The 21531-nt window shown below is 43.8% G+C and overlaps 1 protein-coding gene across 1 annotated transcript in view; it reads left to right on the top strand.

Annotated features, from left to right (window-relative positions):
* Window positions 1-21531, top strand: part of LOC125465303 (centrosome-associated protein 350-like) — a 118780-nt gene that overhangs the window by 55820 nt on the left and 41429 nt on the right. Inside the window, exons 6-11 of the mRNA XM_048558601.2 lie at window positions 896-1032; window positions 4893-5035; window positions 11290-11471; window positions 13366-13556; window positions 17548-17635; window positions 19013-19159. Of these exons, the coding sequence (XP_048414558.2) occupies window positions 896-1032; window positions 4893-5035; window positions 11290-11471; window positions 13366-13556; window positions 17548-17635; window positions 19013-19159 (888 nt within the window). The remainder of the gene's footprint in view (window positions 1-895; window positions 1033-4892; window positions 5036-11289; window positions 11472-13365; window positions 13557-17547; window positions 17636-19012; window positions 19160-21531) is intronic.

Below are 21531 nucleotides of genomic sequence, written 5' to 3'. Positions count from 1 at the left end.
ATGGTGGCTCAGTGGTTAGCACTGCTGCCTCACAGAATTAGGGACCAAATATACGAACCCCACTCTGTGTGGAAAAAGTTGCCCTTCAGGTCCTTTTAAATGTTTCTCCTCTCACCTTAAAAATATGGCCCCTCGGAGAAAAGACCAATGCTATTCACCTTATCTATGCCCCATGTAATTTTATAACTCTATATTAGGTCACCCCTCAACCTACTAAGCTCCAGTGAGAAAAGTCCAGCCTATGCAGCCTCTCCTTAGAACTCAAAGCCTCCAGTCCCAGCAACATCTAGATAAATCTTTTCTGAACCCTCTCCAATTTAATAACATCCTTCCTACAGCAGGCCAAAGAGAATTGTAAGTGGTACTCCAAAAGTGGCCTCACCAACATCCTCCAACATAACATAATCTCAATTCCTATACTCAATGGTGTGAGCAATGAAGGTGAGTGTGCAAAACATCTTCACAGCCACCCTGCCTACCTGTCACAGATCTTTCAAAGAACTCTGTACTTGAACACCTAGGTCTGTCTGTTCAACAACGCTCCAGTGCCTGGCCATTAATCGTATAAGTCCTGCCCTTGTATTTTTTTTCCAAAATGCAATACCTCACATTTATCCAAATTAAACTCCAGCTGCCACCGCTCAGCCCAATTGATCAAGATCTCTTTGCAATGTTAGATAACCGTCTTCAGTATCGACTATACAACCAATTTTGGTGACAGCCACAAACTTGCTTGCCATGCCTACTATATTCTCATCTATGGCTTGTTGTCAATTTTTGTCTGACAGTGCTTCTTATTGAAATACCTTTGCGTTGTGCTATATGAGTGCGAGTTATAGTTGTTTTCACCATATTCAATTGAATGCTACTGAACGTATGAGTTTTCTTTGTTCAGTCTTCAGACAGGTCCAGACTCTCAACCAGCTCCAGGAAAATAATCACAAAGGATTTGGGAAAGGGAAAGGAAGATCTTATGACCCAGAGATTGTCTGAAATGATGAAAGAACTCCAAGAGGAGTCTGACCAATTAAGGTGGGGAAAAGGTTTCTGTTTTAAGAAGATGTTCAATTCATTACACACAGAATTGTGTCCCATTTCTCTTTCAAAATTGCAGGAAGACATGATCCAAGGGCAAGATTTCACCGAGGCCAAAATGAACCGTAGAGGCTATTAGGCACAGGGTGGGAGATTTGAACGTACAGCAGCCACAAAGACTTGAGAAGTAAATGAGGTTCCATGGTTTTGAGGCCCTGGGAAATGGTACAATAGTGTTAGCTGGCGTGCAGATTTCACTGAAATTACCTTTGGGAAAGTGATGGGATCAGGTGTGAAACACAAGTCTAGCTGATACTTCTCCTGATCGTATGTGATAAGTATTAAAATTATACTCTGGGATATCAGCTCAGTAACTCCCAAGTTTAACACTGAAGTGGTTGTGGGAATCAGCAGGCCCTGCAAGATCCCACACACCTCTCCAATACTACAATTGGATGAAGAGGAAGAGCAAGTTGTGGCACAATGAAATGCCACTGAATTCAAAATCCAGAGACCCAGACTAATGTTCTGGGCACATGGGTTTGAATCCCACCGTTGCAAGATGGTGAAATTTGAATTCAATTTTAAAAATTCTATTCTAATGGCAACCATATAACCATTGTTAACTGTTGTAAATGTCCATCTGTCTGGAGCTGTCCAGCATTTGAAAGGATGTCATCAGTGATCAAAGAGACTGTGGCCTTATAGATTTCACAAACCATCAAAACAGCACCCCCTGCACCTTCCCAGTGAAGCTGTTGTTTGAGAAAGTCATGTGTTTCAATAGGATTGCCTCTTATCCTTCTTAACTGTAGAGATCGAGATCTTTTGGGCAAACAGGGATGGATGTATAACAGAGGACGTGGCGTCACAATCTTGATGAAGGAGTCAATTCACTTCTCCACAGAAGGCACAGGGTGTTTGGTTCACCAGTGTAAAATCTTTTAGTTACTAGTTAAAGGCAACAGTTTACAGCAACTGGTGAGAGGAAATAACCCGCTGCCTTCAGATTTTAACTACTTCGTAGCAGATAGAATGTGAGGTAGAACCTGCTTCTTTTTGAGCAGTCCAGAGGCTTCTCTTCCTCCATCATAAACAGTCGAGTTGTTCACCTTGGGTCACCAGGAGCCAATCAGAAAGCTTTGCCAGGCTGACGATTTCCAGTATCCATGACTGCGCACAAACCATCAGCAACCTGTTGCTGAATGAACCTCGACCTGCATATGCGCCTTGTTGCTGTGGTGTCTCATCTCTCCTCTCCTCCCCGAGTACAAAGCAGCAGAGTAAATGCAACTCACCGTACGTCCCAGCAAAAATTGCAGCAACTGCTTCCCTAGTCCTCAGTGTTGAAACTGTCCTTTTCCTATTTCAATTCACAGTCAAAGATACAGAGAAATAAAACGATACAGTCTTTACAAGGTAAATACCTGAAACACCATCACATACATGGCTACAAACAAGTGCTGGGAAATTAAAGTGCTTGTTGGTTAGCATAGACACAGTGGGCCGAAGGACCATAAAAGATTGGACTATTCTACGCAATATCTCGTCACAGTATAACGATCTCATCCCATATTCACTCATCCCCCCTTTCATCTCATCTTCCCACATAAATTCCATGCAATTATTTCCTGCAACTGGGAAAGAGTGGAGGAGACCAAAACTCTTGGAAAAGTGTACTTTATGTGCAGGGGGTGGGCTAGAACATGCCATCTGTGCTTTGTTGTTCTCCTGGTTTTATATGATTTATTTCAGCATCTTTGCAATCTATTTGTCCCAACACTTCTGTCACCTTGAGGGCACTGGAAAGGGACCCTCACACCATCCGTCTGTTTGTCATTTCTTCAAAGGAGCTGTTTTTCACTTTAAGATGAAGTGAGCTTCCTTTTGTCCTGAAACGCTGAATGTGAATCACTGTCGGCCATGCAGAGATGGTGCAATTTAAATCAGCACAAGGGGTGTTCCATTAAAATCACAGACAATCCAAAGGTCACATTTGGGGATGATCGCTAATAATTGCACCATGTTCGGCACCATTCACTAGTCAGATACTGAAGTAGCAGTGTTCAAAGTTCAAATGCAACACAAGCTGGACAAAACCAGGTTTGAATTGATAAGTGCCTAGTAACATTCAGGCTACACAATGACTATCTCCAACAAGAGAGAACCCAACTGTCATCTCTTCACATTCAGTTGTGTTGCCAACACTGAAACCCTTTACCATAAACATCCTGGGGGTTGCCGTTGACCAGAAACTGAACTGGACTAGCCATATAAATGCAGCGACTATGAGATCAGGTCAGAAGCTAGGAATCCTGAAATGATAACTCATCTCTTGACTCCTCAGGCGCAAATCAGGAGTGTGATGGAATATTCTCCACTTCGCCTGGATGAGTGCAATTCCAACAAGTGTCTAGAAGTTTTGACACCATCCAACACAAAACAGCCCACTTCATTACCACATCCACTAACTCAATCCACCATTGGCTCTCAGTAGCAGCAGTGTGTACTATCTACAAGATATTTTGTAGAAATTCACCAAGACAACTTAGACAGCACCTTCCAAACCATGACTACTGCCATCTAGAAGGACAAAGGAACCAGACATATAGGACTACCAGCACTTGCAAGTTCCACTCCAAGTCACACACTACCCTGGTTTGGAAATATATCACTGTTCCTTCAGTTTCACTGAGTCAAAGTCCTGGAACTCTCACCTTAATGTTATTGTGGATTTACATACACCAAAGACTGCAGTGGTTCAAGAAAACAGCTCACAACCACCTTCTCAAGGACAATTTGGAATGGATAGTAAATACTGGCCCAGCCAGTAATGCCCGTATCACATGGACACATAAAAATACTCGACAAGAGAACACCATGATCTCCAAAAATGAGATAACAAGGTAAAGAGCTGGATGAACACAACAGGCCAAGCAGCATCAGAGGAGCAAGAAGGCTGACATTTCGGGCCTAGACCCTTCTTCAGATCAGTGACCATGATCTCCAGATCACTGCATTATCTGCCAGGCTCCCAGGACTTGATTCCTTGATTCTTTCCCCTCAAAACTATTTTTTTCATTCATTCATGCCCAGGATTTGGGTATCACTGGTTAGCCAGCATTTATTGCCTGTCTCCAGCTGCCCTCGAACTGAGTAGCTTACTCGGCCATTTCAGAGGGTGGTTGAGAGTAAAACATATTGCTACGGATCTGGAGTCACATATAGGCCAGACCACATAAGGATGGCAGATTTCTGTCTCTGAAAGTCTTTAGTGAGACAAATGGGTTTTTCCAAAAATTGGCAATGATTTCATGGTCATCCATGAAATACATATCAAGTGTTTCATTTTTCATTCAAGGGATGTGGATGTGACTGGCACGTATGGCCCTGGAAAAGATGATGGTGAACTGTTTCCTTGATTATCTGCATTCTTTATTGTATGCCGTTAGCCACTCATTATATTGTGACCTTGCTGTCACTGGTTCTAAATTTGCCTTGCAGCACTTTGATCTTTATCCTTGCATTATGGATTTGAGTATTGATCTGAAGAGACTGTTTCAGCACCCTTTACTGTCAATTCCCTAGAAGCTTGAAAACCCCAACCTTCTCATGCATTTTCTCAGCCCTACCACTCAAGATCAACCATGTGAGTCCTCTGTCTCACTTCTTCAATATTTGAATAGTATTGTGTGTTGGGAGTGTATTGGAGTTACTTTGACATGTGCTGGAGAATAGCAGTACTGTATCAGAAGGGCTAGGACTTTTCAAATGAAGTGTGCCATGAATTAAGAAATAACTATCTGACATTTACTTTATCCTTTCCTACTGCTCCTTCTCCATGATTTCCACTGTAGGGCACACAGTTCTCTGAAAGAAAACTCATCATTAGAGCTGAAGGGGTCCCCCACAATGACACCAGTGAAAATTGGGACCACCAACCATCTGAGGAGCAACGCGAAGAGGAGAGCAGATGTAGAGATTTCACTGGATGGGAAAGGTACAGATTATGGTCAAGTTACCTAAAATTTGTATCTCCCTTCTCAACATCCTGTGTGCTCTGTTCTGTATTAGTGCTTTAAAAAGTGTCATGTTGTAAATTTTATCCACTGGTAGTTACCACAGTGTTGTACCAGCAGAGGGATCTGATTTCAGAATGAAACAGCCTCTTGGCCTTAAAGAAATTCCACATTTGTGCTTAACAACAATAAGATATCATCTTCTGAAATCACAGAATGTATCATCTTTTGGAAATGAAATGCTTACATTCAACTAACCCCCATAATGTAAGCTGTACCCGTGACAGGATGATTCCAAATATTTGGCTGGTGGCTTTTGCAGTGTTTTTCCTTTGATGCGAGAAATAATGAGATAGGCAGATAGAGAGAGATCAGCTGAGGTGAGACCATCAGCCCTCAAACATAGGTTGAAAGTTTGTTTCTCAGCAGTACCTTGAAAGTTTTCTTTTAACAAAAAAAATGCCCCTGATACAGTGGCTTGTCAAATATAACCTCACACCAATTGATTGGCACGTCACCTGCTTAACACGATCCCCCCCATGGGGACCCTGCAACTTTTAGGACTCAGTATCAAGTTAATTAATGTTGGAGTCTGAACACCTTCTTAGGAAGCATTTCTACACACAAAAGGTGGGAGATATTTGGAACTCTGTTCCACAAATGGCAATTGATGCAGGATCAGTTGCTCATTTTAAATCTGAATTAGGTAAACGTTTGTAAAGCAAAGATACTAAGGGATATGGACCAAAGAAAGGTGCATGATCTCAGGGATAACACAGCGTGGAGTTAGAGGAACACGGTAGGCCAGGCAGCATCAGAGGAGCAGGAAAGTTGACGTTTCCGGTCAGGACCCTTCTTCAGATCTCATTGAATGTTGGAACAGACTCAAGGGGCTGAACTCCTGTTCCTATGTTCCGAGATAGGTCTTCCCTGTCCACTCTGTCTTCCCAAGCAGAGAGGTCAGTTACCCAGGGCCACAGATTTAAGGTGGTTGGTGGAAATATTAGTAGGGATCTGAGGGAAAATCTTTTCACTGCCCAGTTTAGTGGTTGAGAAGAACTGCTCAACTCATTTAAAAGGAACCTGGAACTGCCCCTGAAGAGTTGAATGCTGCAAGGTTATTGTTCAGGTGCCGTTAGGTGGGATTAGAATGGACAGCCCATTGATTCAGCTTGAGTGGGCTGAATGGCCTCTTTCTGTAACTGTAAAGTGAGGAAGCATTGGAACCATGTGGTTCAAGGACAGGACTGCAAGTGGACAAGGTTCCTAAACCTCTACGCCCAGTTCTCCAATGGCCCTAATGCTACCATCACAACCACTTACCTTGTGCCTCAGCAACCATACCTCTCTCGGTGGTTTCTCCGAGGCTGTGGGGCTGCTGTTTCAATGGACCAGCAGTCCAGGTGGCCACTCATCTTCCTCCAATGGTTATGCAACAGAATATTCTAGTAACCTGCAGTCGGCCCAGCTACATTGCTGTGGAGACTAACAGCACCAAAGCCTTCAGGCCTGATTCTGGTACAAAAGGGGGAGGCGATGGCCTAGTGGTATTGTCGCTGGGCTGTTAATCAGAGACCCCTTGAAAACGTTATGGGGACCTAGGTTCAAATCCCACCACAGCAGATGGTGGAATTTGAATTCAATAAATACCTGGAATTAGGAATCTAATGGATGACCATGAATCCATTGCCAATTGCTGGGTAAAACCAATATGGTTCATGAGTGTCCTTCAGGGAAGGAAACTGCCATCCTTACCTGGTCTGGCCTATGCGTGACTCCAGGCCCACGGCAATGTGGTTGACTCTGAACTGCCCTCTGGGCAATTAGGGATGGGCAATAAATAGTGCCTAGTCAGCGACACCCTTATCCCCATGAATGAATGATGGAAAACACTACAGATGCTGGAGATCTGAAACAAAAACGAAAAATAGCTGGAGAAACTTCAGCATTTGTGGGAAGGGAGAGAGTTAATGTTTTGAGTCCAGTAACCTTTCTGCACAACTGATAGCAGCTAGGAAAAGATGGTGTTAATGCTGAATACTGTGAGTGGGGTGCAGGGAGAAGGAGTGAGAGGAACATAGGACATAGAACATAGAACATTACTGCACAGTACAGGCCCTTCGGCCCTCGATGTTGTGCCGACCTGTCATACCGATCTGAAGCCCATCTAACCTACACTATTCCATGTACGTCCACATGCTTATCCAATGACCACTTAAATGTACCTAAAGTTGGCGAATCTGCTACCGTTGCAGGCAAAGTGTTCCATTCCCTTACTACTCTCTGAGTAAAGAAACTACCTCTGACATCTGTCATATATCTTTCACCCCTCAATTTAAAGCTATGCCCCCTCATGCTCGCCATCACCATCCTAGGAAAAAGGCTCTCCCCATCCACCCTATCTAACCCTCTGATTATTTTATATGTTTCAATTAAGTCACCTCTCAACCTTCTTCTCTCCAATGAAAACAGCCTCAAATCCCTCAGCCTTTCCTCGTAAGACCTTCCCTCCATACCAGGCAACATCCTGGTAAATCTCCTCTGCACCCTTTCCAAAGCTTCCACATCCTTCTTATAATGCGGTGACCAGAACTGTACACAATACTCCAAGTGCGGCCGCACCAGAGTTTTGTACAGCTGCAGCATAAACCTCTTGGTTCTGGAAGTCAATCCCTCTATTCATAAAAGCTAAAACACTATATGCCTTCTTAACAGCCCTGTCAACCTGGGTGGCAACTTAAGGATCTGTGTACATAGACACAGAGATCTCTCTGCTCACCTACACTACTAAGAATCTTACCATTAGCCCAGTACTTTGCCTTCTGGTTATTCCTACCAAAGTGCATCACCTCACACTTGTCTGCATTAAACTCCATTTGCCACCTCTCAGCCCAGCTCTGCAGCTTATCTATGTCTCTCTGCAACTTACACCATCCTTCGTCACTATCCACAACTCCACCGAACTTAGTGACGTCTGCAAATTTACTAACCCATCCTTCTACACCCTCATCCAGGTCATTTATAAAAATGACAAACAGCAGTGGACCCAACACCGACCCTTGCAGTACACCACTAGTAACTGGCCTCCAGGATGAACATTTCCCATCAACCACCACTTCTTTCAGCAAGCCAATTTCTGATCCAGACTGCTGTATCTCCCACAATTCCATTCCTCTGCATTTTGTACTGTGGGGAACCTTATCGAACGCCTTGCTGAAATCCATATACACCACATCAACCGGTTTACTCTCATCTACCTGTTTGGTCACCTTCTCAAAGAACTCAGTAAGGTTTATGAGGCACAACCTTCCTTTCACAAAACCGTGCTGACTATCCTTAATCAATTTATTCTTTTCTAGATGATTATAAATCCTATCTCTTATAACCTTTTCCAACACTTTACCAACAACTGAGGTAAGGCTGACTGGTCTACAATTACGAGGGTTGTCTCTACTCCCCTTCTTGAACAGGGGAACCACATTTGCTATCCTCCAGTCTTCTGGCACTATTCCTGTAGACAATGACGAGTTAAAGATCAATGCCAAAGGCTCGGCAATTTCCTCCCTGGCTTCCCAGAGGATCCTAGGATAAATCCCATCCGGCCCAGGGGACTTATCTACCTTCACCCTCTGTAGGATTTCTAATACCTCTTCCTTGTGAGCCTCAATCCCACCTAGTCTAGTAGCCTGTATCTCAGTATTCTCCTCGACAACATTGTCATTTTCTAGAGTGAATACTGTTGAAAAATATTCATTTAGTGCTTCCCCTATCTCATCTGACTCCACACACAACTTACCACTACTATCCTTGATTGGCCCTAATCTTACTTTCGCCATTCTTTTATTCCTTAAATACCTATAGAAAGCCTTAGGGTTTACCCTCATCCTATCCGCCAACAACTTCTCATGTCTCCTCCTGGCTCTTCTGAGAGGCAAAGATAGGACCGAGAGAGAGAGAGAGAGAGAGAGAATGACAGTTAGGGACATAAAGGGATGGATAATGATGAGCCAGGGAGAAAGAAAATCCAATAATAGGGATCATAAGAGGGTGAAAATGTGTTGGTAGTGCTGAAAGCAGCCCATTCATGACAGAGCCTGGTATGTGGGTGTGGTTAAAGGATATAGAAGAAGGTGTTCGTGTTCTGGTTGAATAGCTTTCTTCTGATGTCTGGTGTCTGGCTCAGAGATCCAATCTCCACAGATGCTGCCAGACCTGCTGAGCATTCCCAGCATCTTCCGTTTTTATTTCAGGTTCCCAGTGTCTGCAATATCCCACGTTATCCTTAACTTGCTGCCTCCCCCAACATTATGACCTTGCATTGGTCAGCAGAAATCTCAACTTCTGTAAACTTGTCATTTTCTCCTCTTTCTTTAAGAAACCATTTATTAAGAGCCCACAATGATTACATTTTGGAAGTTCTTCATTCTGCCCGTCCATATTTCTATCAGGAGAATGTCCATCTGATCACGAGATGGACTTAATTCATTTTGTATTCCTACGCTCATTTTTTCATCTTGCAAGGTAACAATTCCTCTTTAGTTTTCTCTCCTCCTTCTGGTGGAGACCTCCTGCATTATCAGGAATGAGCAGGATCACCAGTCAGTAATCCCCACGCTCTTGCATAGGCGTTTCTGGAAAGTCTATTCCTCCAGTTCAATGAAAACAAAGAAACGTGGATCCGGGAAGTCTGACACAAAAACAGAAATTGCTGGAGGAAATCAGCAGGTCTGGCAGCATCTGCGGGAAGAGAGAAACAGTTAAATGTTTCAAATTCAGTGACACTTTGGCTCATCTTCTGAGTTCTGGTGAAGAGTTGCTGGACTCGAAGCATTAACTTTCTGTTTTCTCCTCGCAGGTACTGCCAAACATGCTGAGATGTTCCAGCAATTTCTGTTTTCGTTCCTGTAGTTCACCTGCCATCATACGGGTTGTCACAATGATATTGGAGTTATTGACAAATCGCAGTGATCAATTTCTATCAATAAATCTAGGACAGACCCTGACGTGAGGTGAAAATTTCACTGCCAGACAAACTCCCCGCCCCCTTCCCTGGCTCCCCATCGGTCCCAGTAGAGAGAGTTTTGGGAGTAATTCCTCCCAAGTCACTTGTCACTGGCCACATGTCTATGGAGATTTACAAAAGTGTTACAGGGCATTTGGCATATTGAGCCTACACCATCTCCCATGCCATGTCTCAAGTTGCTCGCCGCAGTGGTTCCCAAAATATATTCGAGCGCATGAAACAGGAGCAGCATTGGACTATTCAGCCCCTACAAGTCTGCTTGTCCATTCAATAACATCATGGCTGATCTATTTGTGTTTCAAATTATGCATTTCCATATGCCTCCCACAATAATCCCTAATGCCCAAGATACTATACTCAAGGAACCCATCTAGTTTGCATCTGAATGAATCAATATTAACTGATCCCACCAACTGCCCGGGTAGCCTGCTTCACAGATTCTATGCATGCTCGCTGAAATAATATTTCTGTTTATTAGTTTTGAATTTACCTCCTTTCAAACGTAGTCCACATCTTCTGCTTCTATTGTTCTGGACAAGGATATCCTGGAAGCTTTTAGAGTCCATACTCAGTAAAAGCAACAAGTCTTTTGGTAACATTATGTTTGACTTTCAGAGAAAAGAGCACGATTAAGTAAAGTCAGCAATTTTCAATATTTTTCTTCTGCTTATGGATTGCCATAATATATTCTGAAATTCTCAGAGCCACAATCCTCTGTCCCTCCTCCCTAGGACCTTACAAACCAAGGCTTAAAAATACAACTAAAACAATGCAAAATTAAACTACACTATTGAAAACTGTCTGCTTATAATGGTACAGATTGTCTCATTTTAGCTTTTTGAAACAAAATGTTTATCCTGAATTTGCTGCATTTTTCAAATTGATCTGTAAATTGTGCAGACCCCTTTAGGGATGCTTTAGGCTCTAGGGAGCCTTAGTTGAAAAGTACAGTGTTGTGCGTGATCCCAGTTGATTCAAATGACCACCAACTAACACCCCATCACTTGTAATGACTGGTGTGTGGAATCATTTGAAAGTATATATTTCCTCCTTTTTAAGAGGCAGTTGGGAGGTTCCAGGTTCATCTCTCTCCCAAGAGTTGGCAAGTTGCAACTGATCAATATGGTTGGAAGCCAATGCTTGACAAGTAGCAGATCCTGGTAGACGGGTCTGTCATTATTAGATTGACTAAAACCATGTTTTACATTGTAGAATCGGTCTTGGGAAGTACCCACCCATCACTCACTGATGGAATGCTGGTGAAAGATGTGGAACAGTCCTTTTGGTCCCTGCTACCTTCTGAGAGTCATTGGAGACGGACTCTGGAAAGTAAAAAGAAGTCACAGTCTGCTGATGAAATTGCACAGAATGTGACAGATGATGCTTTTGGAAAGGTAATTCCAACATAGACAATAGGAGCAGGGTTAGGCCATTCAGCCCTCAAGCCTGCCTCCTCTTTACTCCAGTTATCCTCCTAGAGGAGGCATTGGCCTAGTGGTATTATCACTGGACTGTTAATCCACAGACCTAGATAATGTCCTAGAGACCCGTGTTTGAATCCTGTCACAGCAAATGGTGGAATTCAGATTCAATAAAAATTTGGAATCGAGAGTCTAATGATGACCATGAATCCATTGTTGATTGTTGAGGAAGGACACATCCGGTTCACTTAACGCCCTTTTGGGGAACAAAACTGCTATCCTTACCTGGTCTGGCTTATAAGTAACTCCAGACCCACAGCATTGACTCTTGCTTTCCCTCTGGGCAATTAGGGATAAGCAATAAATGCTGCCCTAGCCAGTGATGCCCTCATCACATGAATGAATTATTTTTAAATCGTCCACTTCCCTTGATATCCAGAAATCAATCAATTTTTGTCATGAACTTGCTTAATTTTAATGACTAAGCTTTCAAAGGTCACTGGACGAGTACATTCCAAAGATTAACTGTTTTCTGAGTGAAGAAGTTCCTCCTCATCTAAACCCTGAATGGCCTACATCTAATTCTGAGACTATATCCCCAGGTCTCGAATCGCTACAGTGCGGAAAGAGGGCATCAGGTCTGTACTGATCCTCTGAAGAGGACCCCACACAGACCTACCCCATCCCTATAACCCTACATAATCAGGACTAATTCACCTAGCCTGCACATCCCTGGACACGATGGAGCAATTTACCATGGCCAATCGAACTAACCTGCCTGCTTTTGGATGGTGGGAGGAAACTGGAGCACCCTGAGAAATTCCATGCAGATATGGGAGAATATGCAAACACCACACAGACAAGTCACCTGAGACTGGAATCAAATCTGAGTGCCTGGCACTGTAAGGCAGCAGTACTAACCATTGAGCGCCAAGCCACCTGTTGTAGACCCCACTCACCCCACCATCCTGAGGTGCTATTTACATCTGTCCTGCCGTGCCCCGGAAATTTTTTGTATCCTTCAATGAGATCACCTCTCAGAATCACAGAATTGTTATGGCGCAGAAAGAGGTCATTCAGCCCATCATGCCTGTACTGCCTTATTTAATGAGCATCATTCGTGAGTGACAATCTCCTGCTTTCCTTCAATAACCTTGTACATTATTTTTATGAAAATAGCCATCCAATAACCTTTTGAAAGTCTCAACTGAACCTGCCTCCAACACATTTCCAGGCAGTGCATTCCATTATAAATTAACTCCAGGAGAATGCAGACCCTTATTTCTTCAATCTCTCCTCAGAAAGTGGAGTGGAATTAAACCGCCTTTTCATTCGGACATCACGAGATGTCAAAATTGTCTAAGAGCCTTGGGTTGTTCCCCTCATAGTGGTGGCATGGTGGCTCAGTGGTTAGCCCTGCAGCCTCACAGCGCCAGGGACCCGGGTTCGATTCCTACCTCGGGCGACTGTCTGTGTGGAGTTTGCACATTCTCCCCGTGTCTGCGTGGGTTTCCTCCGGGTGCTCCGGTTTCCTCCCACAGTCCAAAGATGTGCGGGTTAGGTGGATTGGCCATGCTAAATTGCCTGTAGTGTTCTGGGGTGTGTGGGTTATAGGGGGATGGGTCTGGGTGGGATGCTTCAAGGGAGGGTATGGACTTGTTGGGCCGAAGGGCCTGTTTCCACACTGTAGGGAATCTAATCTAATCTAAGGTGCTAGATAAATTCGAATTGTTGTTGTCCTTTGAAAGGTAATATCGCCATCTGCTGGCATATTTGAGAATATTGGGATGCTGGTTACCACAATGCCAGTTCACTTTGTTGGGGCGGATCTGTTTGGGATCATGAAGATGTTGTTATTCTTTTCCAGTGGCAGGAATCAGGCACATCTATCTTTGGCAGCTCAGATGCTTTCAGCCGGTTTACGCTTGAGATGGCTCAGCAGTACCTCAAGGAAGAGGAACTTCGAGCTAGGCACCAAGCAGCTCTATTTCGACTGAGGGAGAGAGCACTGAGGGAGAAAACCAAGGCTGAGCTGGCTTGGCTGGAGCATCAGAAAACGTGAGCCCCCACCTTTTAAAGTTAACTTCAACATTTGATGAAATCTTGGGGCATGCAGAGGTGGGAAGTTTTAAAAAAAATATTTATTCTTTCATGGGAAATGAAATTCTCTTGCCAGGCCAGCAACTGTGGCACTGTCATTGGCCAATGTTGACCAGTGTCTTTGAACTGAGTGGCCTGCTCAGCCATTTCACAGGGTCAACTACATCGCGAGGGGTCTGGAGTCACATGTGCAAGGGACAGCCTTGTGGTGTTATCAGTGGATTGCTATTTCAGAGACCTAGGTAACACTCTGGGTGACGCGGTGTGGACCTGGAGGAACACAGCAGGCTGGGCAGCATCAAAGGAGCAGAAAAGTTGACGTTTTGGGTCGGGACCCTTCTTCAGATTTCCTGCTCCCACAATGCTGCCTGGCCTGCTGGGCTCCTCCAGCTCCACACTGTGTTATCTCTGACTCCAACATCGGCAGTTCTTACTATCTCTAATACTCTGGGCACCTGTGTATGAATCCCATCACACCCAATGGTGGAATTTGCATTCAATAAACATCTGGAAATCAGAATCTAATGATAAGCATGAATCCGTTGCTGATTGTCAGGGGGGAAACCCATCTGGTTCACTGTTCGGGAAGGAAACTGCTATCCTTACTTGGTCTGACCTACATGTGACTCCAGACCCACAGCAATATGGTTGACATCAGCTGTCTGGGATGGGCAGATATAAACGCTGGCTTAGCTAGGGACAGCCTCATTCCATGAATGAATATATCTGTGTGTGTGTGTGTGTGTGAATGTGTGTGTATTAATGTGTGTGTGTGTGTGTGTGTGTGTGTGTGTGTGTGTGTATATGAATATATCTGTCTGTGTGTGTGTGTGTGTGTGTGTGTGTATATGAATATATCTGTGTGTGTGTGTATATGAATATATCTGTGTGTGTGTGTGTGTATGAATATATCTGTGTGTGTGTATATGAATATATCTGTGTGTGTGTGTGTGTGTGTGTGTACGAATATATCTGTGTGTGTGTGTACGAATATATCTGTGTGTGTGTGTGTGTACGAATATATCTGTGTGTGTGTGTGTGTGTGTGTGTGTGTGTGTGTGTGTGTGTGTGTATGAATATATCTGTGTGTGTGTGTGTGTGTGTGTATGAATATATCTGTGTGTGTGTGTGTACGAATATATCTGTGTGTGTGTGTGAATGTGTGTGTATTAATGTGTGTGTGTGTGTGTGTATATGAATATATCTGTGTGTGTGTGTGTGTGTGTGTGTGTGTGTGTATGAATATATCTGTGTGTGTGTGTGTATATGAATATATCTGTGTGTGTGTGTGTGTGTGTACGAATATATCTGTGTGTGTGTGTGTGTGTGTGTATGAATATATCTGTGTGTGTGTGTGTGTGTGTGTGTACGAATATATCTGTGTGTGTGTGTGTGTGTGTGTGTGTGTATGAATATATCTGTGTGTGTGTGTGTGTGTACGAATATATCTGTGTGTGTGTGCGTGTGTGTGTGTGTGTATGAATATATCTGTGTGTGTGTGTGTGTGTGTGTGTGTATGAATATATCTGTGTGTGTGTGTACGAATATATCTGTGTGTGTGTGTGTGTGTGTGTGTGTGTGTGTGTGTGTGTACGAATATATCTGTGTGTGTGTACGAATATATCTGTGTGTGTGTGTGTGTGTGTGTGTGTGTGTGTGTGTGTATGAATATGTGTGTGTGTGTGTGCGTGTGTGTGTGTGTGCATCTGAACTGGACAAGGACAGCAAATATTCTTCCCTGTAACACTAATGAACCAGGTAGCTTTTTGACAATGTGGATTCCATACTCACAGAAATACAGTTGAATAAATAGGCCAAAAGGTAATAATACTCCTACAGGTCAAATGTGCATGTGTGAAAGAGAGAGTGGGCTTACTTCTCACAATCGCATTTGTTTCCTTTTGACAAGATCCAAGTGCTGTTCATCACAGAGCAACCAAAGGTCTTTCGAGTAGCTTTCAGCTTCAGCTGGCAAACAGTTAGGAACCCTAATATTTGGAACTTGCAGACTTCACAAATGACAAAAACAAAGTTGCTGAAAAAGCTCAGGAGGTCTGGCAGCACCTGTGAAGGAAAAAACAGAGTTAACATTTCGGGTCCGGCGACCATTCCTCAGATCAGAACTGAGGAGGGGTCACCAGACCCGAGATGTTAACTCTGTTTTTATCCTTCACAGGTGCTGCCAGACCTGCTGAACTTTTCCAGCAACTTTGTTTTTGTTCCTGATTTACAGCATCTGCAGTTCTTTCAGTTTTTATAGACTTCACAAATACTTCACTGAGCGAGAGAGAGAGCCTTTCTTCGCAAACCTTTCCAGCAACTACCAGCTTTCCTTCAACTTCCAATTTTCAAAAGAGATAGAATTTGCTATTTCCAACTTGGATGTGTTTTTTCAAGCTACAAGCCTGTGACGGAACAGACACCAAATGTTCTGAGATTGTTCCTAGTCAACCTTCAGCACAAAGCCCCTTCCAAAACTCTATTTATCTTGTAAGTAAGGCCATGAATGTAATCTCTTAGATAATAAAATGTGAGGCTGGATGAACACAGCAGGCCCAGCAGCATCTCAGGAGCACAAAAGCTGACGTTTCGGGCCTAGACCCTTCATCAGAGAGGATGGCATCCTGAGATGCTGCTAGGCCTGCTGTGTTCATCCAGCCTCACATTTTATTATCTTGGAATTCTCCAGTATCTGCAGTTCCCATTATCTCTGAATGTAATCTCTTATCTCTGTTTTAAGAACTTTGCTGGTCACTGTTTTTCAAAGTTACTGGCTTTTTTAGTGATCAGAAAATAACTCAATTTTCTTGGATACTTGACTTTTTCCCAGAAATTACACTGTAAACTGTTTGCAGCCCAAGAATTGTCCCAATCTACTATTTTCCAAATCTGAGAATCCATAAATATGTGTACCTCCATCCCTGAGAAATGAAATACCATTTTAGATTACAACATGAACTTGACACTTCTAACAACAAAACACAAATATAAACACATTAATTACACTCATTCACTCTCCGTACAGGATTAATACAATTTCCTACCATACATTTTAAATCTCCAAGCAGTTACAACATCATTACATTCTCGATCACAGTATGTAATTATATTACCTATCCCAGCAATGTGAATAATTCTTCTAAAATTGAATTAATAAACTCCACCAAAATAGCCCAACATTTAAATGTCTGTGCAAAGGCTAAGGGATTACAGTCAGTATACATTAACATTCCTTTGTGGATGCGATGGACATAAACTTCAAACTGTTTTAGAGTTAGTAACAATCCCAGTGTCTGTTTTCAACTCGATTTTTCTTTTGATATTGATTTAGTTTCTCAGAAAAGTACCCTTACTGTACCAATCTCTGTGTCAGAGCAACTCTCTTAATCCCAATCTCTGCCTTCTCTCCATTGCTTTGCAAAATCCTTCTCTTTAGGTAATGAGCTGTTTCTGTCTCGAAATTCACAGTTGAAGCTGGCTCCACTGCGTACTCAGGCAGTACATTCCCAGTCCTGACCACATGTTAATTGGTGTCCCTGAGGTAGAGAGGATGAAAACACTGGGCCTGTTGGGAGAATGGCCTGTTACTGTGTTTAAAAAATTCTGAATAATTCTCAGTAGATCAGTAACCCCTGACAGAGAGAAAGGAAATGATCTCTGGAGTGCAGGGGAAGGGTGAACCCTCATTCCCTCCTCTCCTTCTACTCCCTCCTCTCTACACCGTCCTCTGTACTCCCTCCTCTCTACTCCCCATCTTCAATCCAAATTACTTCATGTGGAGTGTGCCTCTTTAAGATATCGAATCAATTTTGCATCTCTAATAGAGACAGAGACACTTCCAGCCCCTCGAGAATTCTGGCTAATTACCTAGCTGGCTATATCGGTGCAGAGAATCTTTTACAGATCAGGAGCATTTAATATGCTGTCATTGGATTGATTAATATCTTAGACATCTTCGGTACAAAGGACAAGATGACAAAATGCCAGCCATTGTCCAGAAGCAGCGAGAGATTCTGATGAAGCTACAACAGGAGAAGGTGAGAAAAATTGGGAAGTTTCTTTTCTCTTCATGAACCATCATTCCCTCCCCCCATCTACTCCCTCTCTCTACTCCATCCTCTCTACTCCATCCTCTCTACTCCATCCACTCTACTCCCTCTCTCTACTCCATCCTCTCTACTCCATCCACTCTACTCCTTCTTCTCTACTCCATCCACTCTACTCCCTCTCTCTACTCCTTCTTCTCTACTCCTTCCTCTCTACACCTCCTCTCTTTTACCTCTCTCCTCTATCTCCCTCTCCTCCCCCGGCCTTCTCTTCCTCCCTTCTCTCCCTCACTTCTCCCCCTTTCTTCTCTCCCCTCTTCACCCACCTCTTCTCCATCCTCTTCTCCACCCACCTCTCTACCCTCTTCTCCCCCCTTTTCTGTGCCCCTCTCTGGCTACCGTTCTGCCCCTCTCTTCACCCCAATCTCTCTCACCTCCCTCTGTTGCTTCCCTCTCTCCTCCCCTTCCCCTTATTTCCCCTTTTTGCTCACAGAAGGTTGAGTGTTTTTGGAACTCCTTGACATAGAGAGCTGTAGTGGTAGTGCTCATGCATGTATTTAAGGCTGAAATAGATAAAATCTTGAACAATGGGAAATCAAGGGTTACATGAAAAAATACAGGAAAGTAGGTACGAAGAATGTCAGATCAGCCATTGAATGGTGGAGCAGGCTCAAGGGGCTGAATGGCCTATTCGTGTTCCTATTCCTTGTCTCTTACGGATACATGGAAATTAACAATCACACTTGGAAATTCATTTTGTCAATGTCTTTCCAAATCATCTCTCAGCTAAAGCTGGTAATCATCACGTTAATCATAGACAAGTGGTAACATTTCTATTCTCAAGCATGGCCTTATCACTTCCTGAATCACAAGGTTAGTGTGTTCCCTTCCCACTGCAGAGAACTGAGCACAGGCCCCAAGCTGGCAGCATTCCAATGCAGGATGAGGGAGTGCTGCACTGTCAGAGGGGGCCACCTTGATGAGAAGTTGCACTGAGGCTCAGGTCTGTCCTCTCGGGTGGTGGTGAAAGATCTCCTGATTGGCGAAGAGCTGTGGCATTCTTCCCATTGTCCTGATCAATATTGATCGCTGAACTCCACCTCAGCAGAGCAGATCAACTGATATCATCCATGGTTATTAATACAAATATTATCTACACCTTTCCACATTACATCATTGATTACACTTAAAAAGAGCCAACTGCTTTGGAACATCGTGAGATGGTGAAAGTTTCCATATAAATGCTTTGTTCATGACTTCGTTTTTGCATCTTGCATAGTCTAGCTTCTGTCTGGATTCCAATGTGTGTATCACACGGGAGTCAAGGGCTGATCTGTCCTGACTTTGCTCCTCCTTTCCTGCGCCCAGGTAGAGATCAGGCATCTCCAGAATGTTTACAAAGCAGCCCACCAGGAGAGGAAGCTTCTCCTGAAACAGCAGCAAGAGATCTTCAGGATTCATCAGACAACTGCACACCTCCAGTGCCAGTTAGATCGATCAGCAACAGATCCTCAGGTAAGAACAAGAAAGACTTTGTTACTTACACAAATCCACTGTTACAAAAGTTCTCTGGATCAACTTCCACTCTCCATTGGGTTCAACTCTTACAAAACCCTGCTTCCCACAACCTAACATACACCAAGGTCCGCTTCCCTAGCACCTTTGAGTTTATGGACCAATATTGACTCCTTTGGAGGGGGGTGGGTAGACTGTGTAGGGGTCTGTTAGCTCAGTGGGCTGGACTGCTGACTTGCATGACACCAACAGTGTGGGTTCAATTCTCACACTTGCTGAAGTTACCATGAAGAATTTGCTTTCTCAACCACTTCCCCTTGCCTGAGGCCTGGTGACCCTTAGATTAAAGTGCCACCAGTTGTCTCTGTCTATAATCAGTGCAACCCAATGATATGGCAACTTTACTTTATGAGCTGGCGTCTGTCAACCAAACCACACTGAATCTCTAAATATCACTAACTCTGATTTTAACCATAAGCTCTGGAATACCTTCCCAAAACCTCTCGGTTTCTCTTTCCTCCTTTAAACTACTTCAAACCACCCTGTCAGGCCAACATATTGGTCATACGCTCTAATATCATCTTAGCTGGCTTGATGTCAGTTTATGTTTGGTTGTTAAAGATGCAATGAAACTGCAAGCTGCAGTTGTTGCTGGGGGAACACAGCAAGAATCATACAATCCCTACAGTGTGGAAACAGGCCCTTTGGCCCAACAAGTCCACATTGAACCTCAGAGCATCCCACCCAGAGTCATGCCCCTATAACCCACCTAATCTACGCCTCCCTAAACACTACAGGCAATTTAGCATGGCCAATCCACCTAACTTGCACATCTTTGGACTGTGGGAGGGAACTGGAGCACCGGGAGGAAACCCACACAGATACAGGGAGAATGTGCAAACCCCACATAGACAGTCATCCAAGGCTGGAACTGAACTTGGGTCCTTGGCACTGTGAGGCAGCAGTGCTAACCATTGAGCCACTGTGCCACCCCATGAAGAAGGGTCCCAACCCAAAATGTCAATTTCCCTGCTCTGCTGATGCCACCTAGCCTGCTGTGTTCCTCCAACTCTACGCTGTTATCCCTGACTCCAGCATCTGCAGTTCTGCCTACATTTGAGCTGCAATGTTTGCAACTTTGCAGTCATGTGAGTCTCAAATACACCTTCACAAAGCTCTTCCCAATGACTCTTAAAGTAAATGCATCCAGTGCGACCAGATTAATCACCAGTCCAATTTACATCGTAGGATCCCTACAGTGAGCAAGATGCCATTTGGCCCATCAAGTCTGCACCAACCCTCTGAAGGGCATCTCACCTAGACCCAGCCCCTCAGCCCAACCCCATAACCCCAAATGGGGTTTTTACCATGGCTGATGTACCTAAACTGCACATCCCTGGACACTTTGGGGAAACTTTTAGCATGGCCAATCCACCTAACCTGTACATCTTCAGACTGTGGGAGAAAACCCACACAGACAGGGAGAGAACATGCAAACTCCACAGAGTCACCAAAAGTTGAAATCAAACTCGGGTCCCTGGCACTGTGAGACTGCAGTGCTAACCCACTGAGCCACTTTGCCACCCAATGCCAGTGAGCTGTAAGATGAGCCACCTGACCTTGTCTGAGCTGCTAATCAAAGTGCTGCAGAGTGAGTCAGTTTCCTCAACTTAAAAGACAAAATGAATCACTGATGCATCACAGTGATCTCCCTGCTTACTGTGCTCGGAAAGGCACTGGCTGACAGCAGGTATGGCCACAATGAATTCTGTAGTCGAGTAAATCAGTGATGGTGATGGTTTGGTGATGCATCTTGTGGCCAAATAGCTTGCTGTCCCTGGTTTCCTCTTGAAGACTGACTGCTTGGCTGAGCTGTGGATTTGTGATCCAGCACCTTCTGGGTAAGCGAGAGTTGTGAAAAATGCAGCAAAGTGATTTACAAAAGGCATCTCTGACAAGCAGAAGTATGAATAAAAATGCAAGATAGTATATTTTAATTTCTGGAACATGATTTGAGTACAAGAGTTCAGATGTCATGTTACAGATTTATAAGACTTTGGTTAGGCTACACTAAGATTATTATGTTCTTGTTACCACGTTACAGCAAGGATGTGGAAATATTGGAGAGGGTGCAGAAGACGTTTACCAGGATGCGGTCAGATTAAAGGGTATGAGCTATAAGGAGAGGCCAGAAAAGCTTGGGTTGCTTTCTGTGGAGTGTTGGAGGCCAAGGGGAGACTTGATAGCAGTCTGTAAAATGATGAGATGCATAGATAGGGTTGATGGTCAGAATCTTTTTTCCAGAGTTGAAATGCCTAATACTTGGAGCATGCATTTAAGGTGAGAGGCGGAATGTTCAAAGGAGATGTGAG

Source organism: Stegostoma tigrinum, chromosome 29 (genome assembly GCF_030684315.1).
Source record: "Stegostoma tigrinum isolate sSteTig4 chromosome 29, sSteTig4.hap1, whole genome shotgun sequence".
In the NCBI taxonomy this organism is placed as follows: Eukaryota; Metazoa; Chordata; class Chondrichthyes; order Orectolobiformes; family Stegostomatidae; genus Stegostoma; species Stegostoma tigrinum.
The sequence above is the reverse complement of the archived record's forward strand: the minus strand, read 5'-3'. Positions and strand labels throughout refer to the sequence as shown.